We start from the raw sequence: 21,768 nt of genomic DNA, 5'->3' as shown, positions 1-21,768 counted from the left end.
CCTACAATAATTAAATATTACAAAAATCTCTGATTTTGAAAAAATACATAACAAAACTTTAAATTTGTATAAACATCAACTTCAATTTTGATTATTATTAGAGTGATAATCATTGAAGTAGGAATTATTGAAAATTATTTTTATTATTATTGTTGTTGTTGTTATTATTATTATTTTCAATAATTCTTACTTCAATAATTATCACTCTAATAATATTCAAAATATTAATAAAATAATTTAAAATAATTTTTCTTAAAAAAATTGGTTTACAAAAACCACAAATAAATTATTGAAATAATTATAAAAGAAATGTGGGGTTAAAGTGCAAAAAATCAGAAATTATAAACAGAAATGTAATTAAAATGATATAAAGTGTTAAAATTGATAAATTGTATAAAATTAAAAAAATATTAAAAAAACAGTGAAAACGGGATTGATTGCCCTATCTTCTGTGCATTAGCACTGAAGACGGATGTGATCATCTTTCGATGCTAAAGGCAATGAAAAGCGGGATGATGGAATGATAAATCCCCTTTTTTATGAATTTTTATAAAAATTAAAAACAGTGAAAACCGTATGAAGCATACCATTTTCTACTCCCAACCCTTAAAACTGGTATCAAGCATACTGTTTTCTAACATTATCCACTAACAACAGTACAACCTTATCGTTTTACCTACATTAGTAAACAATTTAAAATATACCTATTTTCGTAATTAAATAAAAAATCACATTATTTAAAAAAAAAAAGCCATTATTATGTGGGTAGAGATTCCCAAGAGTCCCATATAAAATAGAGAAAGAAAAAAAAAAGTTGATAATTCATTTTTCGTGTAAGTTATAAATTGAAATCTCCAACTTTCATGATTGAGAATTTTTCATAGGTAACCCTATTAAATTATATAATACAAAAAGTATAGAAATTTTCAAATAAAATATAAATTGATTGTCATTTGGGTGATTTTCAAAAGTTATAATAAGGAAAAAAAATAGATTTTCAGATGAAAACTTTTATTTATGACCCTATAAAAAGTAGAGATTACAATTTTTTTTTTTAACAAAAATAAGAATTTTTACATGGATAAATTTAATTTTTTATCAAGATTTGAGCAATTTTCAAAGGCTATTGTAGGGAAAATTTTCAATTTTCATGTTTGGGTATTTTTCATATATGACCCTAAAAAAATTATATATTACAAAAATCTTACAATTTTTCAAAATAAAAGTGTAGGTGTCATTTTGAGATTGTCATTTGGGACATTTCCCAAGAGTATATAGTAAGGAAACAAAATAGATTTTTAAATGTAAACTTTCATTTATGATCCTATAAAAAATAAAGAAAACAAAATTTCTTTTATCTAAAATTAAAGATTTTACACGGGACAAAATAAATGCATTTTTGTGATCCAAATTTGAGCAATTTTCAAAGGTTATAGTAAAGGAAAATCTCTATATGATTGTAAATTTTTTATATATAACCCTGTAAAATTATATACTACAAAAATTTTAGAATTCTTCAAAATAAAATTATAATGCGTATATAGGTTTAATTGCAATTTTGTGATTGTCATTTAGTAATTTTCAAAAGCTATAATAAAGAAAAAAAATAGATTTTTCATTTATGACTCTATAAAAAGTAAAAATTACAAATTTTCTTTTATCAAAAATAAAAATTTTCACGGGAGACAAATGCAGTTTTGTGATTCAGATTATAAAAAAAAATAAAAAAAAATTATAAGGCTCTAGTATAATTATGTGATCGAAATTTGGATGATTTCAAAATCTCTAGCCTTCGGTTTCATTCATGGTTGGTGGTAAAAGTGTGGAGGTGAAATGAAAATGTTTAACACCCAGGTTTGCGAAGCTAAAACCCATTAGCATCACCTCACCTCCTTGCGACTTCCTTCTTCTGAACCTCGTCTTCGCCCCCCTTGCCATGGCAAGCGGGGGACAAATACCCCAGTCTCTCCCTCGGCCCCATTCCACTCAGTCCCGGGCTCAAGTAGCCTTCTTCTGCTAGCGTGCTACGGCTCCTTCTCCTCTTCATAATCCAGATCTTCTTGCAAAAATTAAAAACTCTTCCCGACTTTTGTCAAGTTTGATGGAGATTCTACATCCCTGCTCATCAACGGTTCCAACATGCTTTCTTCGGTAAATTTTTTGGCAAACCGCCTCCATTCGATCAAGTGAAGAAATCTCTGATGGATAAATGGGCCTTTGTTGGCGAACTCCAAATCTACGATCTCCCGAGCGGATTTTTGCTTATCCATCTGTCCCTCTCATGATGCCTCATGACATCTCCTTACTAATGGACCTTGGTCTATTAATGGTCTTACTCTTCAGCTTGCCCCTTGGAAGCCTTTCTTCGACCCAGTCTTTGCTAAACTTACCACTTTCTTTCGTATGGGTTCAGTTTGCATAATTCATCGGTTGAATTATGGGATGGTGAGTCCCTCGATCACGTCACTTTGCTCACATGGGCAATTTGTTGAAGATTGATGATCTTACTATCAACTTAACCAGATCGAAATTTGCTAGAGTTTGTATTGATTTAGACCTCTCCAAGCCTCTAAGTCATGGGTTTCGGGTTTGAGATGATTCTCGGAGTATTTGTTGTTGTCCTCTATGAAAGACTTCCTACTTTCTGTTATACCTGTGGGGTTATTGGACATGGATCTAAGTCCTACCCTCATGCAACAATAGTTGAAGAAGGTAGAACTTCTCCACTGCTGGATCCCCGAGGTCGTGTCGATGCTGCTCACCGGGTCTTGGAATCTGCTGCGAGAACATGGACATGGATCAAGCTTCCCGATCAATCTCAGGCGAGCGAGAATCCTCAAGTGATCCCCGGATTCGAGTTTGGCTCTTGGATGCTTGTCCTCCCGTCGAGTCGTGCCGGAGCCGTGGGCTGGGTCCTTCCCCATTTCGACTGATGCGCGGCGGAGACAGCTGCTCCCAACATCCCTCGTGATGTCCCATCCCGAGCACTTGGATTGAGTGTGAAAAGTCATGGGCCAGCGGTACTTTCTCTTCTCGAGCCTCCCGATATCATTATTATAACAACGACCAAGTTCCAATGGAGGGATTAAAGCTTTCCCGCACCTCCACTATCCGTTGGCGACCTTGGAACCATACCCCCTCCAAACAATATCTCTGGCAATATCACGACTAAAGGGCCTCTCTCCCCATGATGGAACAACTTCGATAACTGCGCCTTTTCTCCAAGCAATGTTTGTAATCTCGATTGCGAATTGTCACCTCCACCCCCAACTCCACTACCTCGAAACATCCGCTCCGGGTTTCCCCTCACATTATCCGTTCTTCTATTTCGCCCTCTTCTCTCCCTGTTTCAAATCCCCTTGAGAATCCTCATTCCATGGCAGTAGATCGTGTTTAATCTGTTCTTGGTAATGGAGAGTCAGATGAGTGTGAAACGGGCGACGAAGAAGTGTCGGAGGGCTCTGATGAAGATATGTCTGATGAAGATGATCCAAGCGACTCCATGACCCTCATTCAACACCAGACGGAGTCACGTCGGGACGCTTTGGTGAGAAAAGGGTCCTTTGTACCTGGCTCTTCTCTGAAGAAGGGAAGATTGGAAGTTGGAGAATCCTCATCTTGATCCTCGTCTTCTTGATCTTTTTCCATGTTTCCACCTCCTATGGAAGTGCTCTCTCTCAGGATTGTTTTTGTTTTCTTCTCTATATGTTTTATGGTTGGGACTAAGATTGTATGTTGGAATTGTAGGGGGCTTTCCTCCAAGGCGACTGTTAACCGCATCCGTCATTTGATGCAGACTCTGCACCCTTCTTTAGTCTGTCTTGTGGAGACTCGTGCTAATGCTGATCGTGTTGATCGTTTCTGTGCCATGTTTACTCGCAATTGGAATTGGGCCGCCTTACTTGCCGATGGGTTTTCTGGTGGAGTTATCATTCTTTGGGATAAGCATCTCGGCCAGGTTTCCCCGATTGTTGTGTCTCGTCGTGCCCTCCATTGGTTATTTCTTCGTCTCGTTTTACTAGCTGTATTATTTCAGTGATCTATAACTCTAATCACTTTACTTCTCAGCAAAAACTTTGGTGGAGCTATCCAAAATTTCGGCCTTGAGCTTTCCTTGGCTTATCATCGGTGATCTTAATACTATTGTTTGTCAAAATGAGCATCGTGGTGGCTCCTTTTCACTATTACTCCCAGCAAGGCTTTCGGCTCTTCACGATTTTCATTGATGACAACAATTTAAGCGATCTTAATTTTTCGGGGTGTAGATATACTTGGTGCTAACAATCAGACGAGGACTTTCAGACGTCCGGGCCCGTTTGGATCGTGAGTTTAGTTAATCTTGCACTGGTTTTCTATTTTTTTCTTCTTACTCTTTAGTTCATTTACCTCGTATCTCTTACGATCCAGCCCTCTCTTCCAGTCGCTTTCTTTACTTCCCTCTCGGCATAAGATTAACTTCAAGTTTAGTAATTTTTGGCTTGAATACTTGGGTTGCATTGATGTTGTTAGGGAGGCTTGGTCTTCCTCTCCTAATGGAAATCCTCTTCATGCTTTTACTCATCGTTTATCCCGTGCTTGTACTAATATTAACTCTTGGAGATCTGTAGGTCTAACCCCTCTGGACGCTGCTATCAAGGAGACGGAATACCGTATTCATTTTTTAGAAGCTGTTGATTCCCCTGATATTGCAATTTCTGAATGCCTTATGAGTAATTATAACAGGTTCGAATCCCTGCAATATCAAAATTCCCTTAGATGGGCCCAGCGTGCTCATCTTCTTTTGGTTGAAGGATGGAGACGGAACACTACATTCTTTCATAACTCATGACGCATTCGAACTCACTTTAACACTATCTCCCGTGTTTCGATTCTTTCCCGGTAACTCTGCCTCCCGATCACCTCGCGATTGAGAGTTTATTCCTTAATTTTTTTATACTAATCTTTGGGATGAGACCATTTCCAATAGTAATTTCATAGATATCTTTAATGCTCTTCCCAATGATCTTCCCTACTCTCTACGAGGTAGAGGGTTCTTATCTTACCCGTCAGGTTACTCACGATGAAGTCTTTCAGGCCTTACATGATCTTCCTTCTGGTAAGTCCCCTGGACCTGACGGTTTTAATGCTGAATTTTATCGTTTCTTTTGGCCGATATCGGGGATAGTCTCTTTGAGGCCATCTCCTACTTCTTTAACAACTCCCGTGATGCCTACTTCTTGGGGTAGAACTTACATTGCTCTCATTCCTAAGAAAGATCACCCCAGGTTGGTTTCGACTATCGTCCCATATCTCCTGCAAGTAGTTAATTTTAAAAATCGTGACCAAAATTCTTGCTAATAGACTTAAAAGTGTTCTCCCTAAACTTATTAGTCGTGAGCAAGTGGGCTTTGTTTCTGGTCTGTGTTCATTCGATAACATTATTGCGGTGCATGAGATTGTTCATTCAATGGAGCATGATATTAAGAACCCCCCTAGGATGTTAGCCAAAATTGATATTGAGAAAGCTTATGATTCTCTAATGTGGAGTGCAATTCTTGCCACTTTAGCTAAAATGAAGTTTCCCAATACTTGGATTTCTTGGATTGATACATGTCTTAGATCTAGTTCTTTTTCTCTCCTTATTAATGGTTCTCCTTCGACCTGGTTTTCTTCTTCCCGTGGTGTTCGTCAAGGTGACCCCATTTCTTCTTATCTTTTCATTCTTGACTCTCAGAATCTCTCCTCTATCCTCAATAGTCTCCTCCACTCTGGCATGATTCCTTGATTTGATCCTAACCTTATTTGTAATTTTAACCACCTAATGTATGCTGATGATTTGGTTGTTATTACTAGAGCCTCTCGGCTTGCTGCTAGAAATCTCAAACTGTGCCTAGATATTTATTCTAGCTTGACTGGTCAAGTTGCAAACATTTCCAAATCTGCTATTTTTCTACCTTCTTGGTTTAATCACAGAGTGGCTAGAAGTATTAGATCTATTCTCCAATTCTCTCATCGATTCTTTCCCCTTTATGTACCTTGGTGTCCATGATTTCTCCTAAAAAGACTCGCTCTAGTTTTTCAAACCAATTGTTGATAAGATTTCCCGCACTTGTGCGGATGGGAAACATTCTAAACTTTCTCTAGCAGCCCAAGTCCACCTTGATTAATTCCTCTCCTGCTAGCGATTCCTACTTATTATCATCTCCATTCTTTCCTATTCCCAATTTTGTTCTTTGTGAGATTTCCAAAATTGTTCGAAGCTTCTTTTGGCATAAAAGTGGCAATGGAAAGGGTATCCATGCTGTCTCTTGGAGTCGTATTACCATGGCAAAATCTGAGGGGGGTCTTGCTCATCGGAACTTAGCTATCGCTAAACATTCCTCAAAGCTAAACATGTTTTTCAATTACTTAAACAAGGCTGATATTACTTGGGTCAATATTGTTCACTCAAATATGGTCATGTTAATTTCTGGAAGGATTCCATTCCTCGCAATTGCTCCTGGTTTTTTCAAGGTTTATATCATACTGCCAAAATTATGAGGCCCTTCTTTGCGAGATTCTTTTTGTTAATCCTTCCAATACTTCTATATTATATGATTCCTGGTGTTCAGATATTCCTATTGCTTTTATGCCCACATACATTAATATGCATACCAATCTAGATAACATCTCTTGCTCTGATTTGTGTAATAATAATAGCTGGGATTATGATAGACTTTATAATATATTTGGTTCCCATGCGGGTGAGTTTTTTTCTAGACTGGGCCGCATTGACCACTCCACCCCGAATGTGTGGGTTTGGGCTCCCAAAGCTGTGAATCATAAGATTGCTCCCAATGTTTATCATACCTTAAATTGTAATAATCCGTCTCCCTCACCTTGGTTTGGGTGGAGTAAAATTTGGTCTTTAAAGGTTATACCTCGTGTTAAGCATTTTCTTTGGCTGTTGTTTAATGGTCGATCAGCATCACTCGATTTTTACATTCTATTCACTTGGGTCCAGAGCACATGATGTGTTTTTGTAATCTTTGTGATGAAACCCCCGAACATTTGTTTAATCATTGTACTAAATCTCAAAGTACTTGGAATGCCTTATCTTCAATAACCTCTAAAAACTTCTCTTTCTCGATGGATTTTTGTATGGGTTCTCGGTTATCTCATCTAGTTTTTTTCCTTTTAAATCTAAATCAATTATTGCTTTGACAGCCTGGTATATCTGGAAAGCTAGATGCGATGCCATTTTCAGGGATTTTAAGCCTAACTTTTCCAATATTGCTTACAGTGGCTTCTTCCTCAAGCTTTATCTCTCTTCTCCTGTCAGACTCTCCTGCGAGAACCTTATTCTTAATAACTTCTGTAAATTTGATGGCCCCTTCCTATTTATTGCATCTGTTTGGAATCGCGCTACTAAATTTACAGAGGTGCTTTCATGTTTACTGACTCTAATTTTTGAATTCTTCTCGAGGAGAAGACAACTGCAACTCTGCCGATTCTTTTTGCTTTACGCTAATCTGCCAAAACCTTAATGGTGTTCTTCGAATGTTTCCAATCTCGATTTCTCATCCCAAAGTTATTTTTCATCACCAACACCTATGTCTTGGATGCTCTTCGATCCACTCACCAATCTTGTTCCTGGCAATTTCTTCATTGGATCAATGGCATCAACTGTCTTCTCCAGATTTTGGGCTCTCCTCGGCTCTGCATCATCCCTCGCTCTAGCCTTAACATTATTATCAAGCTGGCCTCCCATGACTTCAATCATCATCAACTCTCTCTTTTTCATGCTGGCCATGATCTCCCACATTGGATAATGAAGTTGTTTAACACTGCTGGTTTCTTTTTTTAATAGCTTCTCTGTTTCTTTCTCTCTTATTAGCTCTTCTGTTCTAAGTTTAGTTCTTGTTTTTGTTTTTCTTTTTTCTTTTTTTTTTGTCTGGTTTTTCCTTCAATAAAAGCCTCTGGGCTCTTTTCTAAAAAAAATCTCTAGCCTTCATGAGGTGGGATAACAACAAGCAAGCGGTTTTTTTATTTTTTAACAATCAAATGTCTGCAAAGTCAATTTGGTCTTATGCCTTAAAACATATAAAATTAGAATATAAAATTGTTTTATCAATTTTTAAAGTGGAAATTGCCAAAAACACCTTGTAAGTTTGCAATATTGCCAAAAACACCCCGTTAGTTTTGCACTCCTCAAAAACCCCTTCCTTTTGAATACAATGATTTTTTAAACCCCCCAAACATCTAATAGTGATTGATAGAGTTAATTTGGAATTTTTTGGACGAAATTGTCCCTTGCGTGGGAAGTTATGGCAAGTGTGATAGGGTTTGACTATAATGCCCTTGGGTACAATGAGTTTCTATTTGAAAATGAAGCTTCTATTTAAAAATATGAGGTATGAGGTTACGTTTAAAAATGAGTTTCTGCTTTAAAAAATGAGTTTTCTATTTAAAAAAATGAGTTTTTTGTTTAAAAAATTGAGTTTTTTGTTTAAAAAATTGAGTTTTCTGTTTAAGAAATGAGTTTTCATTTAAGAAAAGAGGTTTACGTTTAAAAATGAGGTCTCGTTTAAGAAATGAGTTTTTCTGTTTAAGAAATGAGGGTTTTTGTTTAAAAATGAGGTCTCTGTTTAAGAAATGAGTTTTTGTGGTGTATTTATCACCCTCAAAAATCTCTTTTATTGCAGTTGGATCATGCCGAGTGAGACAAAGCATGCGGCTCACAATCACGATCACGTTAGCATGAAAAATGGGATTTCATGTTCGGGAGGAAAAGGTGCAGACCTTTCGATGCCTTCGGCTCGTCGACAAGGGAGCATGCGGTCTTCCCGAGGTCAGCGGCGAAGAAGATGAAAGAGATGAGGTCGACGGCTGGGGAAGGCGATGAAGATGAAGAGCGAAGGCGGCGAGATCGAACCCTCGTCGGCACCGCTTCCTCCCTCCGTTCCCGTCGCGACTTAGGCACCATGGATCGAAACCCCGGAATGATCCCTAACCCTAACCCTATTGCTATCCATGTTGCGGTCTCCGTGAGTCGAGAATGGTTCCGTTCGAGTTCGACCGTCTTATCCGACGTCGCCACCGAAGACCTCACCACTCCGACCGTACGAGGAGCGTCGCCAGCCGGATCGCCAACGCCGATAAAGATTTCTCCTTTAAGACCCCATACTGAGCATGCCAGCTCGAGATTGCTCGCAAGATCCGGGAGCTCGGCGACTCAGCGTTCGCGCGAGATCGCCGACGATGAGATACTCAATGTCCCTACTTTCAATGAGGTCTCTGTTTAAAAAAATAAGCTCTCGTTTAAGAAATGAGTCTCTGTTTAAGAAATGAGTTCTCTGTTTATATGCTTGTTTGTCTTTTGTTTAACTATCGATGTTCTCTTTAATATATTGCGTTTACGTTTAAAAGCGTGCTTTTAAATATCGTTGTTTCTATTTAAATATGATGCGAGTGCAACCCTCGATGCCTTCGGCTGACGACGAGGAGCATCGCGGGTCTTCCACAGGGTCGACGACGAAGAAGATGAAAGAGATGAGGGTCGACGACGGGGAAGGCGATGAAGGCGAGCGAAGGCGAAGACGGCGAGATCGAACCCTCATCGGCACCGCTTCCTCCCTCCGTTCCGTCGCGACTTAGGCGCCATGGATCCAAACCCGGAATGATCCCTAACCCTAACCCTATCGCTATCCATGTTGCGGTCTCCGTAGTCGAGAATGGTTCCGATTGAGTCGACTCGTCTTATCCGAGCCGTCATCGAAGACCTCACCACTCCGATCACGAGGAACGTCACGAGCCGGATCGCCAACGCCTTGATAAAGATTTCTCCTTTAAGACCCCATACGAGCGTGCCACGCTCGAGATCGCTCGCCGGGATCCGGAGCTCGAGACTCAGCGCTCACGCGAGATCGGCGACGATGAGATACTCAATGTCCCTACTCGATGAGGGTTTACGTTTAAAAATGAGGGTCTTTGTTTAACAAATAAGCTCTACTTTAAGAAATGAGTTCTCCGTTTATATGCTTGTTTGTCTGTTTAACTATCGATGTTTACATTTTAATATATTCGCTTTCACGTTTAAAAAGTGCTTAAATATCGTTGTTTCTATTTAAATATGTCATGCAGTGGCCAAGATTAATTGGTTTTATATCCAGGGATTAATTTATCATGTAAATATTTGTTTTTCCTGTTTAAATATTAATGTTTTTTTGTTTAAAAATGATTTTTTATGTTTAAAAAAATGAGGTTTCTGTTTAAGAAATGAGTTTTTAGTTTAAGAAATGAGGTTTACATTTAAGAAATGAACTCTACTGTTTAAGAAATGAGTTCTATGTTTAAAAATGAAAGCTCTCTGTTTAAGAAATGATAGATCGCAAAAGGAATCGAAAAAGAATGAAAAATGATGTACAAAGGGTTTAAGAACGATGATGGAATTTCATAACTGCAGGGGTAAAAGGAAGTGAAACAATAAAAGGAAGGGGTTATCGAGGTATGCAAAACTACAGTACATGTTTGGGAAGTTTTGAAATTATCGAGGGGTAAACAGTAATTTTCCCTCAAAATTCGTTATTCAATTTTTTTTTTTCTAATATTCTAAAAAAAACTATGAGTTAGCCTTCTTTCCAATGGATAATCCCATTTTTTTATTAAATAAAAAATAAAAATTATTAACAGAAAAAACCAAAAAAAAAGGAGGGAGTGGATGAGAGGCTTCTACTGCTTCGTCTTCGTTCTCCTTCAATGGAAACTCCACTCCCAATCCCCAAATCCAAGATCTCAATCCCAAAACCCTTGCTTAGACCTCAAACCCTCTCCAAACCCTTCAATTCCATCCCTTTCACCACGCATTTGGCCAACCATCATCGCCACGGCAAGCTCCAAGAAGCCATCTCCGCGCTTGAGCGCGGTTCCTTCATCGACTCTAGCTCCTACATCGCCCTTCTCCAGTCCTGCATCGATTCCGACTCCATTGACCTCGGCAGGCGGCTCCATTCTTCGATCGGTTCCGTGCACGACTTGAATCCCTTTGTTATGACCAAACTCGTGAGTATGTACGCGAAATGCGGCAGCTTGGATGATGCACGTCAGGTGTTTGCTGAAATGCGCGAGAGAAACCTGTTTGCTTGGTCGGCCATGATCAATGGCTGCTCGCGAGAGCATCGGTGGGAGGAGGTTATTGACCTCTTTGCTGAGATGATGTGGGAAGGTGTGATCTTGGACAAGCTTCTGTTTCCGAAGATCTTGCAGGCGTGCGCCAACACTGGCGATTTGAAGACTGGGATGTTGCTGCACTCTCTTGCGGTCCGAGGAGGGTTCTTGAATTCGCCTGTGGAGGCTCAGGTTGGGAATGCGATTCTGGCAATGTACGCAAAATGTGGCATTTTTGGAGCTGCCAAGAAGTTTTTCAGGAAAATGGCTGTCAAGGATCTTGTGTCCTGGAATTCAATTATATCTGCCCATTGTCAGTGTGGTGAGCATGAGCAAGCTTTTCGGCTTTTTGAGAGGATGAAGGATGAAGGGATTGAGCCTAGTGTGGTAACATGGAACATACTGATCTCCAGCTATAATCATTTGGGACATACTGATGAAGCAATGCAGCTGATGAAGCAGATGGAGAGCTCTGGTGTTGTTCCTGATGTGTTCACTTGGACTTGTTTGATATCTGGCTTTGTGCAGAATAACAGAATCAATGAAGCATTGGATTTGTTCATTGATATGCAGAACGCCGGAGTTGAGCCAAATGAGATGACCATTGCGTGTGTAATATCAGCTTGTGCTTCATTGAAGTGTCTGAGGAAGGGGAGGGAACTCCATTCTTATGCTATCAAGAGGGATAGTGCGACCAGTGTGTTGGTGGGCAATGCTTTGGTTGACATGTATGCAAAATGTGGGAGCCTAGACAATGCGGAGAGAGTGTTTGATGCGATCCGAGGGAAAGATGTTTTCACTTGGAATACAATGATTGGAGGTTATGCGCAGTTTGGGTCTTGTGGCAAAGCCTATGAGCTTTTCTGCAAGATGGAGGATTCAGGTGTTCAGAGAAATGTAATTACTTGGAATGTCATGATTTCAGGATATATTCAGAATAAGGCTGAAGATCAAGCCATGGAGCTCTTTCACAGGATGGAGAGAGAAGGGATAAGGAGCAATACTGCTTCATGGAATGCTCTTATTGCTGGTACATTGGGGAATGGCAATTTAGACAAAGCACTGAATATATTCCGGCAGATGCAGTCAGTTTCGGTGAAGCCTAACTCAGTTACTATCCTGAGTATTCTTCCAGCCTGCGCAAATCTGGTTTCAGGATGGAAGGTAAAGGAGATTCATGCTTCCTTACTCCATAGTGGTTTAGACTCTGACCTTGCCATTTCCAATTGTCTCATTGATACATATTCAAAATCCGGTGATCTAGGTAGTGCTCTGATGGTTTTTAATGGGATTTCTTCAAGGGATCTCATCTCCTGTAATTCCATGATTTCGGGTTGCATTATGCATGGATGTCCTCAGCTCGCGCAAAATCTATTCAATAAGATAAAAAAGGAAGGCATCAAACCAAACCATGCTATTCTTGCAAGAATCATTGATGCGTATGCTATTTCCGGAATGGTGAATGAAGGCAAGGAGTTCTACTCCAGAATGTTCGAAGAATACGAGCTATCTCTAACCATGGAGCATTACGCAGCAATCGTACATCTTTATGGCCGTTCAGGTAGACTTAGAGAAGCAGCTGAAATCATTGAGAAAATGCCTATGGAGCCTGATTCCACCGTCTGGCATGCATTGCTTACTGCTGCCAGAGTTCATGGTAATATCAAACTAGCAAGCCTTGCAGCTGAACACCTTATCAAAATATACCCAAGAAGTTATAGAATTCGCAGATTGTTGTTGCATATACAGGCTTTAAGCGGGAGGACCAGTGAAGGTTTAAAGGCCCTGAAACCGATACCAGAGATCAACAATGTTGATCACTCTTATGGTAGTTGCTGTTTGGTAGTTAAGCATAATGTGTATACATTCTTAACAGGAGCAAAACCAAAGAATAGTTTGGAGCTCAGGTATGCTGAATTGAATAGGTCGGCACATTTTTTTCTGATACTAATCTTGACAGTGAGGAGGAGGAAGAAGTTACAGGTGCTCACAGTGAGCAGCTTGCGATCGTATTCACTCTCAAGAATGTGCCTAGCTTTCAGAAAATTCGGATAATTAAGAGTATCAGGATGTGCGCAGCTTGCCACTCTGCTGCCAAGTTAATATCCAGAAGTCATAGAAATGAAATTTTGCTAAAGGATCCTGGTTGTTTGCATCGCTTCAAAGATGGCAAGTGTTCTTGTAGAGATTATTGGTAACTCAATTCTGCATTTTTTCACAGCATCATCCAAAAAAATTTTTTTGTGAAGGATGAACTCAACAGAGTCCAACCTCTTCTTGTGCATTTGTATGTCTTTTTGTTCACTTATTTGTTGTGTAATAGAGAATTATTATCTTCGCCTTTTGAAATTCAGGTGAATCCAAACAAGACAATATTGTCAACAAGAGGAATTAAAACCCTCTTCAAGAATCAAATGTTTACTTTTTGACTTATGACGTTCATTGGTTTCATGAGTAACAGGTATCATCAGCATGAAAATGAATTATGTCTGGAAGCTGTCACTATGTATTTAACTTCAGTGACATGCATCTACAACCTGAACCTCTTTATTCTCAAAACTTTGACAGCACAAACTAACTAAAACTTATGACTCTGGAAATGGTAACACGGCCACAAAGCCATGCAGGTTTCGGGTGAAAATCTAGTCACGGAACTCATTCATGAATGTTTCATGGAAGGCCCTGAGCCGGGAGATGATTGCAGGGATCTTATCCTCCTGCGGTAAGATCGTGCACCGTATGTGCCATGTCCCCGGGACCTGTATCACAGAAATCAGAGAGGAGCGGAACGATGTCAGAAACAACATAACATTAATGTGCTACACACATCATACTTCTGTTGAGATCAACAAAAACTAACCTGCCCAAAGCCTGACCCAGGCACAACAACAATTCCAGTGGCTTCAAGAAGGCGGCGGGCATAGAATCCATCCGGAGCTGTATTGACTGATTTAGCAGCATCAATTGCCTTTTGAGGGAGCCGAAGCCGGGGAAAAAGGTACATTGCTCCCTCCGCCTTATTACAGGTCACACCTTCTAAGCTGTTGAATGCATCTTCTAATGCCTGTATCAAGTTGACAATGAAAATTACCAAATTTATTATACATACGATGATTCATATCGCCTCATACATGCTATCCTTTTTAATGAACTGAAAATATGATTTCGGGCAGTGAATACTGACCTGTGCACGCCTAGCCAAAGACTGAAGTATCCCTTCTTTCTCTGCAATGAAGGATTCATATGATTCATCTCCGACCTGAGATTTCATACCAAATTGTTCACTGCGATTGTTATGTTCTCACAAAATGCTTCTCTTGCTGACTAATTAAATTGGTTTAGTAACACTGGAATCATTCACAACTCATAATTACTGAAAATAGAACAAATCAATCACAAACAATGTCTACCTTTGGTGGGTTCATGACGAGACTGGTGAGAATCTGACCAGAGATGTTTGAACAAAGATTCACGGATGCAACCTTGTAAATTTGTTCCCGCACATCAGGAGTGAAACCAATTACTTCCATGTAGCCACCTCTTTTTCCACATTCGCCATAATATCCTGGCAAATACAGATCAAAAGCCAATTATAGTCCTCGGCAAATCAGGATTTATGCTATGTTTAGTTCAAGATATTATAATTCATATACCCTTAGAAACTGATTGAAATGATACTAAAGAAAGCTCCTCGTCATATCCCATCATCCTCGAAATCTTCTTGAAGGAGTTGAATTGCTTGTTCTCAACATAAATGTTTTCTTGGTATACCTGGAAAATATACAGCATGTGTATTATTAACAGTTCATAACAGGTGGATACTGAAACTAAATAGAACCATAGTGAACCCCAAAGTTGCCACCTTTTCAAATCTCCAGAAATAGCAAATTATTTCACAAATTTTCAGTGCATGTTCATTTCATTTCTTTCAAAGTTGATGGATTGAAGAAGAAAAGGAACCAACCTCATCTGCTAGGAGAACCAAACCTTCTTTCTTGCAGAACTCTACTATTTCGCGTTGATTTGCTTCTGAAAGAACCTGAAGTAAAAAAACACAGCAATCATTTACTTAAACTAATATATAAAAACCACATGACAAGAAGGATTAATTTTTAACCATGCATGAAATGAAACTTAAAAGCCATAACCTTCAAATATCAGTGTTGCAAAAATTCCACACTGCAAATTTTGGTGCATGATAAACGGAATTGCTACTGCAGATGCCAAAGATAAAGCAAGCACAAACCTGTCCAGTTGGATTGCCTGGATTGATCACGACTAGAGCCCTAACAATTATGCCCTTTGATCGAGCATCTTCAAGTTGCCTTTTGACCTCAAAAATCTCAAGTCCCCACCCTGTCGCTTCATCAAGGTAATATGGAACCTAACACATGAAACACATCCATTTCAATCCTTCCATATCTGATCAAATTAAAAACATGGGACACCAGAAATTCAAATTATATGGCCTGCAAAACTCACTGTTATTATGCATTTACTATATTGATAACATATTTGCAGGCATCCATATAAAACATTCACAAATGATGCAGAAATTTAGTTTGAAACCTACACCAAATGCATCCTCACAACTCCTACAAAGAATATATGATACCAAGATGGAGTTAAATAGGTAGCAGAACAAGCATACCAGAGAACCACCATGGAGGGCGATTGAGGCGGAGTACAAAGGGTACTGGGGAATGGGGCAGAGGATGCCATCTTTCTCTGACCTTATCAATAGTTGCATCATCATGTGCACCTGAAAAGAGCAAAAGGAAAGAAATTTGGATAGCAGTTCCTCCATTTATAATTATCTCAAAAAGAAAATTATGGCTTATAAGAACTGGGCCATCAAAGACATACAGCAGGGCTTGCTCCATCTGTTAAGAAAATGTCATCTGCCTTGGCTGGAAAACCATCACGTGCAGTAATTCCAGCAGCAATTGCTTCGCGCAGTCCTTTTACCCCCTTATATCGATAAAACCACGAAAATGATTCAAGGATTCAGGACCACAAAATAATTCAGGGATTCAGGAAAGAAACTATGATCATGAAGACTTTGAGCATTTACTTACCTGGCTATGACTATATGCGCCCGTTGCCCTCCCGGGAATAAGGTCCAAAATTTCCCATGCTCTCGAAATGGCATCCGAGCTGCAATAAGATACTAAAATTTCAGCTTGCCACTATATACTATGAATGGCTAATAAAAAAAATATTGTTATATAATTCAAAAATACAGATACTCTAGAGTTCTAAAAAAAAAAAAAATTCCAGCTAGTTAGAATTATATGCCTATAAGTCAATAGATACAAGCAAAATAACATGGAATGGAACCATATGTTCCCAGCAAAGTTTTTGGGTGGCTCATTCACCAGAAGTCGAGAAGTTCTAAGTAGCTGGAAGCAGAGATGCACTGCTTTCTCCATCATGAAATCATACTAAATCCTGTGAGTTCAACCATTAAACTTTAATTTCTATGATGGCAAATTATGAAAGTGAAACAAAATGACAAAAGGTAAATTCAAGAGGAATAGCAAAATAATGAACAACGGGAAAGATCCCTCTATATCATTCTATGAAGGACTTCCGGCTTTAATCTTTTGTAGAATGTCTTGAGGTTATCACCACAATTTTCCAGGATAAGAACGACATAATGAAAGAAAAGGAAGTGCAATAACAGATGACATTCATCCAACTTAAATCACAAGACAGTGTAAAAAATTGTGCATCATATATTCTAGTATGCACATTAGAATATGAGATGAGCCACATACTGGGAGCATACTATACTTTCTTATGGTTGTTGGCATACCTAAACAAGCCATGAGTTTCATCTCGGTCTAAGATAGCTGGATGATTGCATAAAGAAAGAACCTGTAAAATAAAATAAAATAAAATATAAATATGCAAGGCAAACAAAAGGTGATAGATAGTATGAGCCACCTCTCCATATGGTGTAAAAAAAACCAACCTCTCGGAAAAAGGTAACAGGCTGTTGACCGAGAGATTGAGGATTTCCAATATTGCAATAAAGTATCTGCTCAAAGGAAACAAACCAAAAAAGTGAAGTTCAAATACAATTTTTTTGTCATATACCTTAATGAACAAAAATATTCAGAAGGCCACTGATATTGATACCAAAGATTGTTTTTCTTCAACAAATTAGAGCAAGTAGAGAACAGACATGAAAAAAGTATGTACCTCATCAAAGGGATGGGAGCCTGGATTTTCTTGTAACTCTTGCTGCAAACGCTGCAATAGAGTAACAGTTGATGAAAATCTTTCAGTGAATATGATTGGAATACCATTTTGGTATACCCTCTAATGACATCACTACTCCCAAAAAAGGGGCCAGTTATTTAGACTTTCTTGATCTAAGGATGAAGACATTATAAACAATCGAACCATCAATCTACCAATCATGGTTAAATAAACAAATATATTACAACTAGCAGGCCATGCTTAGCGTGTGTCATGCCAGAGGAAGTGATATAAATGCTTGGCCTTTATTCCTCAGAACAATAGAGTCCAGAAAAGATAGGAAATTGCAATTTCATCAAATCATTGTTGAAGCTAAGAAATTCCTTTGTTTTTTTCAAAAGAACTCTCAAAATGTCCACTAGTGGGAGATGCCAGTGATTAAGGGAACATGCTGAACTATATGCATGGCTTGAATTAAGGATAATTTTATTGTTCTTTATTCAAATGAATTATTGGTGATCTTCATTCCTCTTGAATGAATTATGTGACCAAAAAAGGTCAAAGACAGAACAAAGTAGACAAAAGCGGTTTATAGTACCTGGGCTTGGGTTACAATCTCGCCACGTACCGCATACTCGCATTTTTTGACCTGAAAAAAATTTGAGAAAAATGAATTGTAACAACGTCCAGTAATAGAGCACCTTGGACAGCACAATGAAACACAGCAGTGCACTTTTGCAACAGCAACTTCATGTAGATTCAGAAATGAGCAACTTCTTATTTCTCTCACAATGCAAACCTAGTTTTTAATTTGAGATAAACAAATCATAACAATGTCCGCTAGCAAAAACCGTTTGGAAAACTATATTTTGCATATACATATGGGTATATATCACCATAAATTAGGTGGACAGCACCTATATTGGATAATTACTAATTACAGCAAAAAAATCATTCAGAACTCTGTCCTTATTTCGACTTCCATTTAAATCTTTCAAAGAGACTGGCAGGGAAGTTCCAAGATTATATTATCTAAATAAATAACGAGAAATCAAAAAAACTCAGAAACTCAGAACCACAAAAACCACAAAGCAAAAGAGAGCTACTTCTTTTTTTGTGAGAAAAACACTAGGCACATGTTTAACAGTGAATCATGTGGCAAACTCTATACCTAAAGCATCAGCAAGCAACAAAAAAGGACACCCCAGTGGCTCAAATACATCTTCATTTCACATCCAAATTAACCAAGAGCATTCGCACAAGAATTTTTTCCAGAGTGTGATGAAAGAAGATATTCCAATCTCTATTCTTTATTCCCTCATATCACCAATTAGGCTTCCAAGAAAGTACAAAAGCAACATCAACAAATTTAATGAGATCAAGCACCACTTTAGCATTAAGTTCACAGATAATATTACGATACCCCGCAGGCCATGATAGCAATCTGCCAAATCTCAGCCCTTGAAACTCAGCCACCATGTTCGAACAGATTCCCAAATGCACTTGAAAAACCAACAAGCCATTGACCTGAGGAAGACCTAATTAATACCAACTCTTGCAACACCCAAATTCCCCCTTGATGCCCCATCTATATTGAACTTCACAAAATCATGTGCTAGGGAAAACCATCAAATCATGACCTAATTTTTAAGAAGCTCACCACCTTTTAGAAAAGCATTCTTGAACTATTCGGACAATATTTGTACATGTTGAAGTTCCTTACATCTTAGCAATTAGTTTCATTAAATATTAAGTTACATCACCATGTCCAAAGTTTTCAAACCACCGACAAAAATAAACACAATGGCAATCACAATCCCTACCACGAAAGAAAGCCAAACCATGTCAATTTCCTACTAACCAATCCTTCATTGATAGATTAAAAAAATTACTCCATAATTCATAATGCACAAAATCACCGTACACTCCATACTTTGACTTAAGAACTCTAACCCAAAAGGCATGCTCTTCATTTAAAAAGCTATAGTTCCCCACACATCTACCATTCCATTGGAGAATATCCATCAAAAAAGATTGGATTCAACACCTAAATCAACAAGCTCCCTAAACTAAGCACAATCTACTGTTCCAAGAAGTGTGCTTTAAGTGGCCACTCGCTATGCCCCATGCAACCACAGGCAAAACAAATCATACTAAAATCTTCATACCCAATATCCTGTCATGCATTTTTAAGCATAATTTTGGGCACTAAAACCTTGTTTAGATCAAGCTCAATGCATAACTTAGCAAACTCTTCTCCTTGAAGCAAAACAAGTGTTAAGGTATATCTTTAATAGCTTTTCCAAAGGTATTCCCATAGACAATAACTCCCTCTCATCATAATATTCGACCTACAAGCCCGGAAACTATACCCATACTGCAGTGGAAGCAATGGAGGCTAATGCTAAGCGAAAATCTGGATGCCATTTCCGTCCAAATAATGACCACAGTTCCATCCATGGCGTCAAAGAACGAGAACTTTACAAAGAAAAAACCCTCACCTACATCATTCGATTCCCAATCAACCTGCGGTCCCACAGATGTATAAGCACGTTGGCCTTCATCATCACCCAAACACAGGGATCCACAGGATTTTGACGGTAAAAAGACTGAGCTGTCTCCGAATTTTGATCCACGATCTTCTAGATCTAGAATTTTGGCACCCCCAAAGAGATGAAGAGCCCTCCCTGACTATTTTTCACCAAAAAAAGAAAAAAAAAACACATCTACTTCGCAAGGACACAAAAACTCATAACTTTCCCCAACAATTTCAATCAATACACATAAAAGAGATCAGCAAACAATTTAAACTATCACATCAGCTGAGCCCAACGAGTACCAAACGTCAAATCATCAACTTGTCCTCAGAAAGATCAAAATCCCAATATGGTGATCCGTCAAATCAAACAAAAAAACACAGCTTTAGATTAAAATGTTCTTAAGATCAAACCACAAAAATCACAAGCATAAAAAGCCATAAAGTTTCTAGATGAACCAAAAACCATCCAATCAGGCCACAAAACCAATCATAAACTGAAATCGAAGAACCAAACCAAAGAAAAAAGACTTCTAAGCTACAAAGAGAACCATCAATGAAATCAACCCCACAGAAAACAATAAAAATCCAAACTTTAAACCCCAAACCGGACCAAGATCTCACCTTTGGGTTGATGGACTCGTAGGTGACCGGTGGTGAAGTCGTAGATGCCATCGCGGCAGCGGCAGAGATAGGATTAGATGAAGGCGATGAAGAGTAGGAAGAAGAGAACCCCAAGGACGAGAAGAGTAGTTTTCCTGGTTCGTTCAGCGGCAAATCTCCGCATGCTTGTCCTGTGCTTTTGACTAATAAAAAGATCGAATGAGAGAGAGAGAGAGAGAGTCAAAATCGAACAACAGCCAAAAGAGCGAGAGCTAATTGAAATCAGCGATTCAGTCTTTAAAGCCCACGGAATCCACAGACCACAATATGTGTGTGCGCGTGGTTCTCTCTCTCTCTCTCTTTCTTTATTTCTCTACATTTTTGCACATAAGCCCTCAACTCAAGGATGTTTTAGTATGTTTTTTTTTCTGGTTACAAACTTGCCAATTTATGTGCATTGTTCATGGCTTCTTTTATTACTCCATATATTGATAGTCACCATTGCAATGTTGAATCAGTAGAACATTTGATTTGCCCCATATATAATTGAAAATAGTTAAATAAAATAAAATAAAATAATAAACATTTGCCCCACATGTAATTGAAAAGTACTTAAAAAAAATTTGGAGTGACTTGTTCACATTGCCCCACACACACACACACATATATATATATATATATATATGAAATAAATCATCTGGAGACGTTCACAGGAACATCCCCAAAGATTAGGAGAGAATTAGTGGAAAGAGATAGGAAGATACAGCCAGTGAATAGTAATCTAACAGTGTAAAAAATATTATACTGACTTTTATCTTAGTTGTGTGCTGTGTTATGGGTTCAAATCAAAACATTGTATATCCCACTTTTTATTATGTTACTATTCATAAGCACATAGAAACTATTTCTTTAGATGATCATGACCATTGATTGATAATCCAAAGGTTAAAAATCAACATCTATAAATTGCATTTCTAAGAACGTTATTAGAAGATTGAGCCCCATATATATTTATGTTTTCTGCGGACATTCGCAGAATATCCGCATGAAGACATAAGTAAAAAAAACATAAGAGAGACAAAAACAAGGATGAAGAAAAATTGGGTAACAATAATTAAAAAAGAAAGTTAAAAGATTGTACTCGGTTCAAAAAATTGGTGGGTGGGTTGTACCTAGTTTTTTTTTAAAAAAAACCCACTTCAACAGTTTGTACTACTATTTATCTCACTTTATGTTGCATCCATTGAATTTAAATCCAACAACTATTATAAAGGCATTTGTAGAATTATTATTTACTG

At 38.4% G+C, this 21,768-nt stretch overlaps 2 protein-coding genes across 2 annotated transcripts; one reads left to right on the top strand and one right to left on the bottom strand.

The window, feature by feature from the left end:
* The first annotated feature begins 11,025 nt into the window (after positions 1-11,025).
* Positions 11,026-13,706, top strand: LOC120282148 (pentatricopeptide repeat-containing protein At1g19720-like). Its single transcript, XM_039288899.1, has 4 exons — positions 11,026-13,031; positions 13,085-13,293; positions 13,448-13,478; positions 13,586-13,706. Exons 1-4 carry the CDS (start codon positions 11,026-11,028, stop codon positions 13,704-13,706), a joined length of 2,367 nt encoding a protein of 788 aa, XP_039144833.1.
* On the bottom strand, positions 13,554-20,881 carry LOC120282438 (alanine aminotransferase 2-like). Its single transcript, XM_039289253.1, has 15 exons — positions 20,492-20,881; positions 17,930-17,980; positions 17,332-17,382; positions 17,102-17,167; positions 16,943-17,004; positions 16,203-16,281; positions 15,991-16,095; positions 15,776-15,886; positions 15,371-15,508; positions 15,089-15,163; positions 14,778-14,895; positions 14,535-14,689; positions 14,309-14,383; positions 13,985-14,188; positions 13,554-13,883 (listed from the first exon to the last, which is right to left on the bottom strand). Exons 1-15 carry the CDS (start codon positions 20,540-20,542, stop codon positions 13,767-13,769), a joined length of 1,458 nt encoding a protein of 485 aa, XP_039145187.1. The 5' UTR covers positions 20,543-20,881; the 3' UTR covers positions 13,554-13,766.
* Between the last annotated feature and the right edge of the window lie 887 nt (positions 20,882-21,768).

The sequence above is a fragment of the Dioscorea cayenensis genome, chromosome 18 (genome assembly GCF_009730915.1).
Source record: "Dioscorea cayenensis subsp. rotundata cultivar TDr96_F1 chromosome 18, TDr96_F1_v2_PseudoChromosome.rev07_lg8_w22 25.fasta, whole genome shotgun sequence".
Classification (NCBI taxonomy): Eukaryota; Viridiplantae; Streptophyta; class Magnoliopsida; order Dioscoreales; family Dioscoreaceae; genus Dioscorea; species Dioscorea cayenensis.
The sequence above is the reverse complement of the archived record's forward strand: the minus strand, read 5'-3'. Positions and strand labels throughout refer to the sequence as shown.

Bases quoted from the DNA above. Each gene is read 5' to 3' on its own strand.
- LOC120282148 (XM_039288899.1), top strand. From the start codon at position 11,026: ATGTACGCGAAATGCGGCAGCTTGGATGATGCACGTCAGGTGTTTGCT. The intron at 13,032-13,084 runs GTATGCTGAATT...TAATCTTGACAG, and splicing joins AAGAATAGTTTGGAGCTCAG to TGAGGAGGAGGAAGAAGTTA. The intron at 13,294-13,447 runs GCAAGTGTTCTT...GTTGTGTAATAG, and splicing joins TTTGCATCGCTTCAAAGATG to AGAATTATTATCTTCGCCTT.
- LOC120282438 (XM_039289253.1), bottom strand. From the start codon at position 20,542: ATGGCATCTACGACTTCACCACCGGTCACCTACGAGTCCATCAACCCA. The intron at 14,690-14,777 runs GTATATGAATTA...TGTATTTGCCAG, and splicing joins ATTTCAATCAGTTTCTAAGG to GATATTATGGCGAATGTGGA. The intron at 14,189-14,308 runs GTCAGTATTCAC...AACTTGATACAG, and splicing joins CTTTGGCTAGGCGTGCACAG to GCATTAGAAGATGCATTCAA.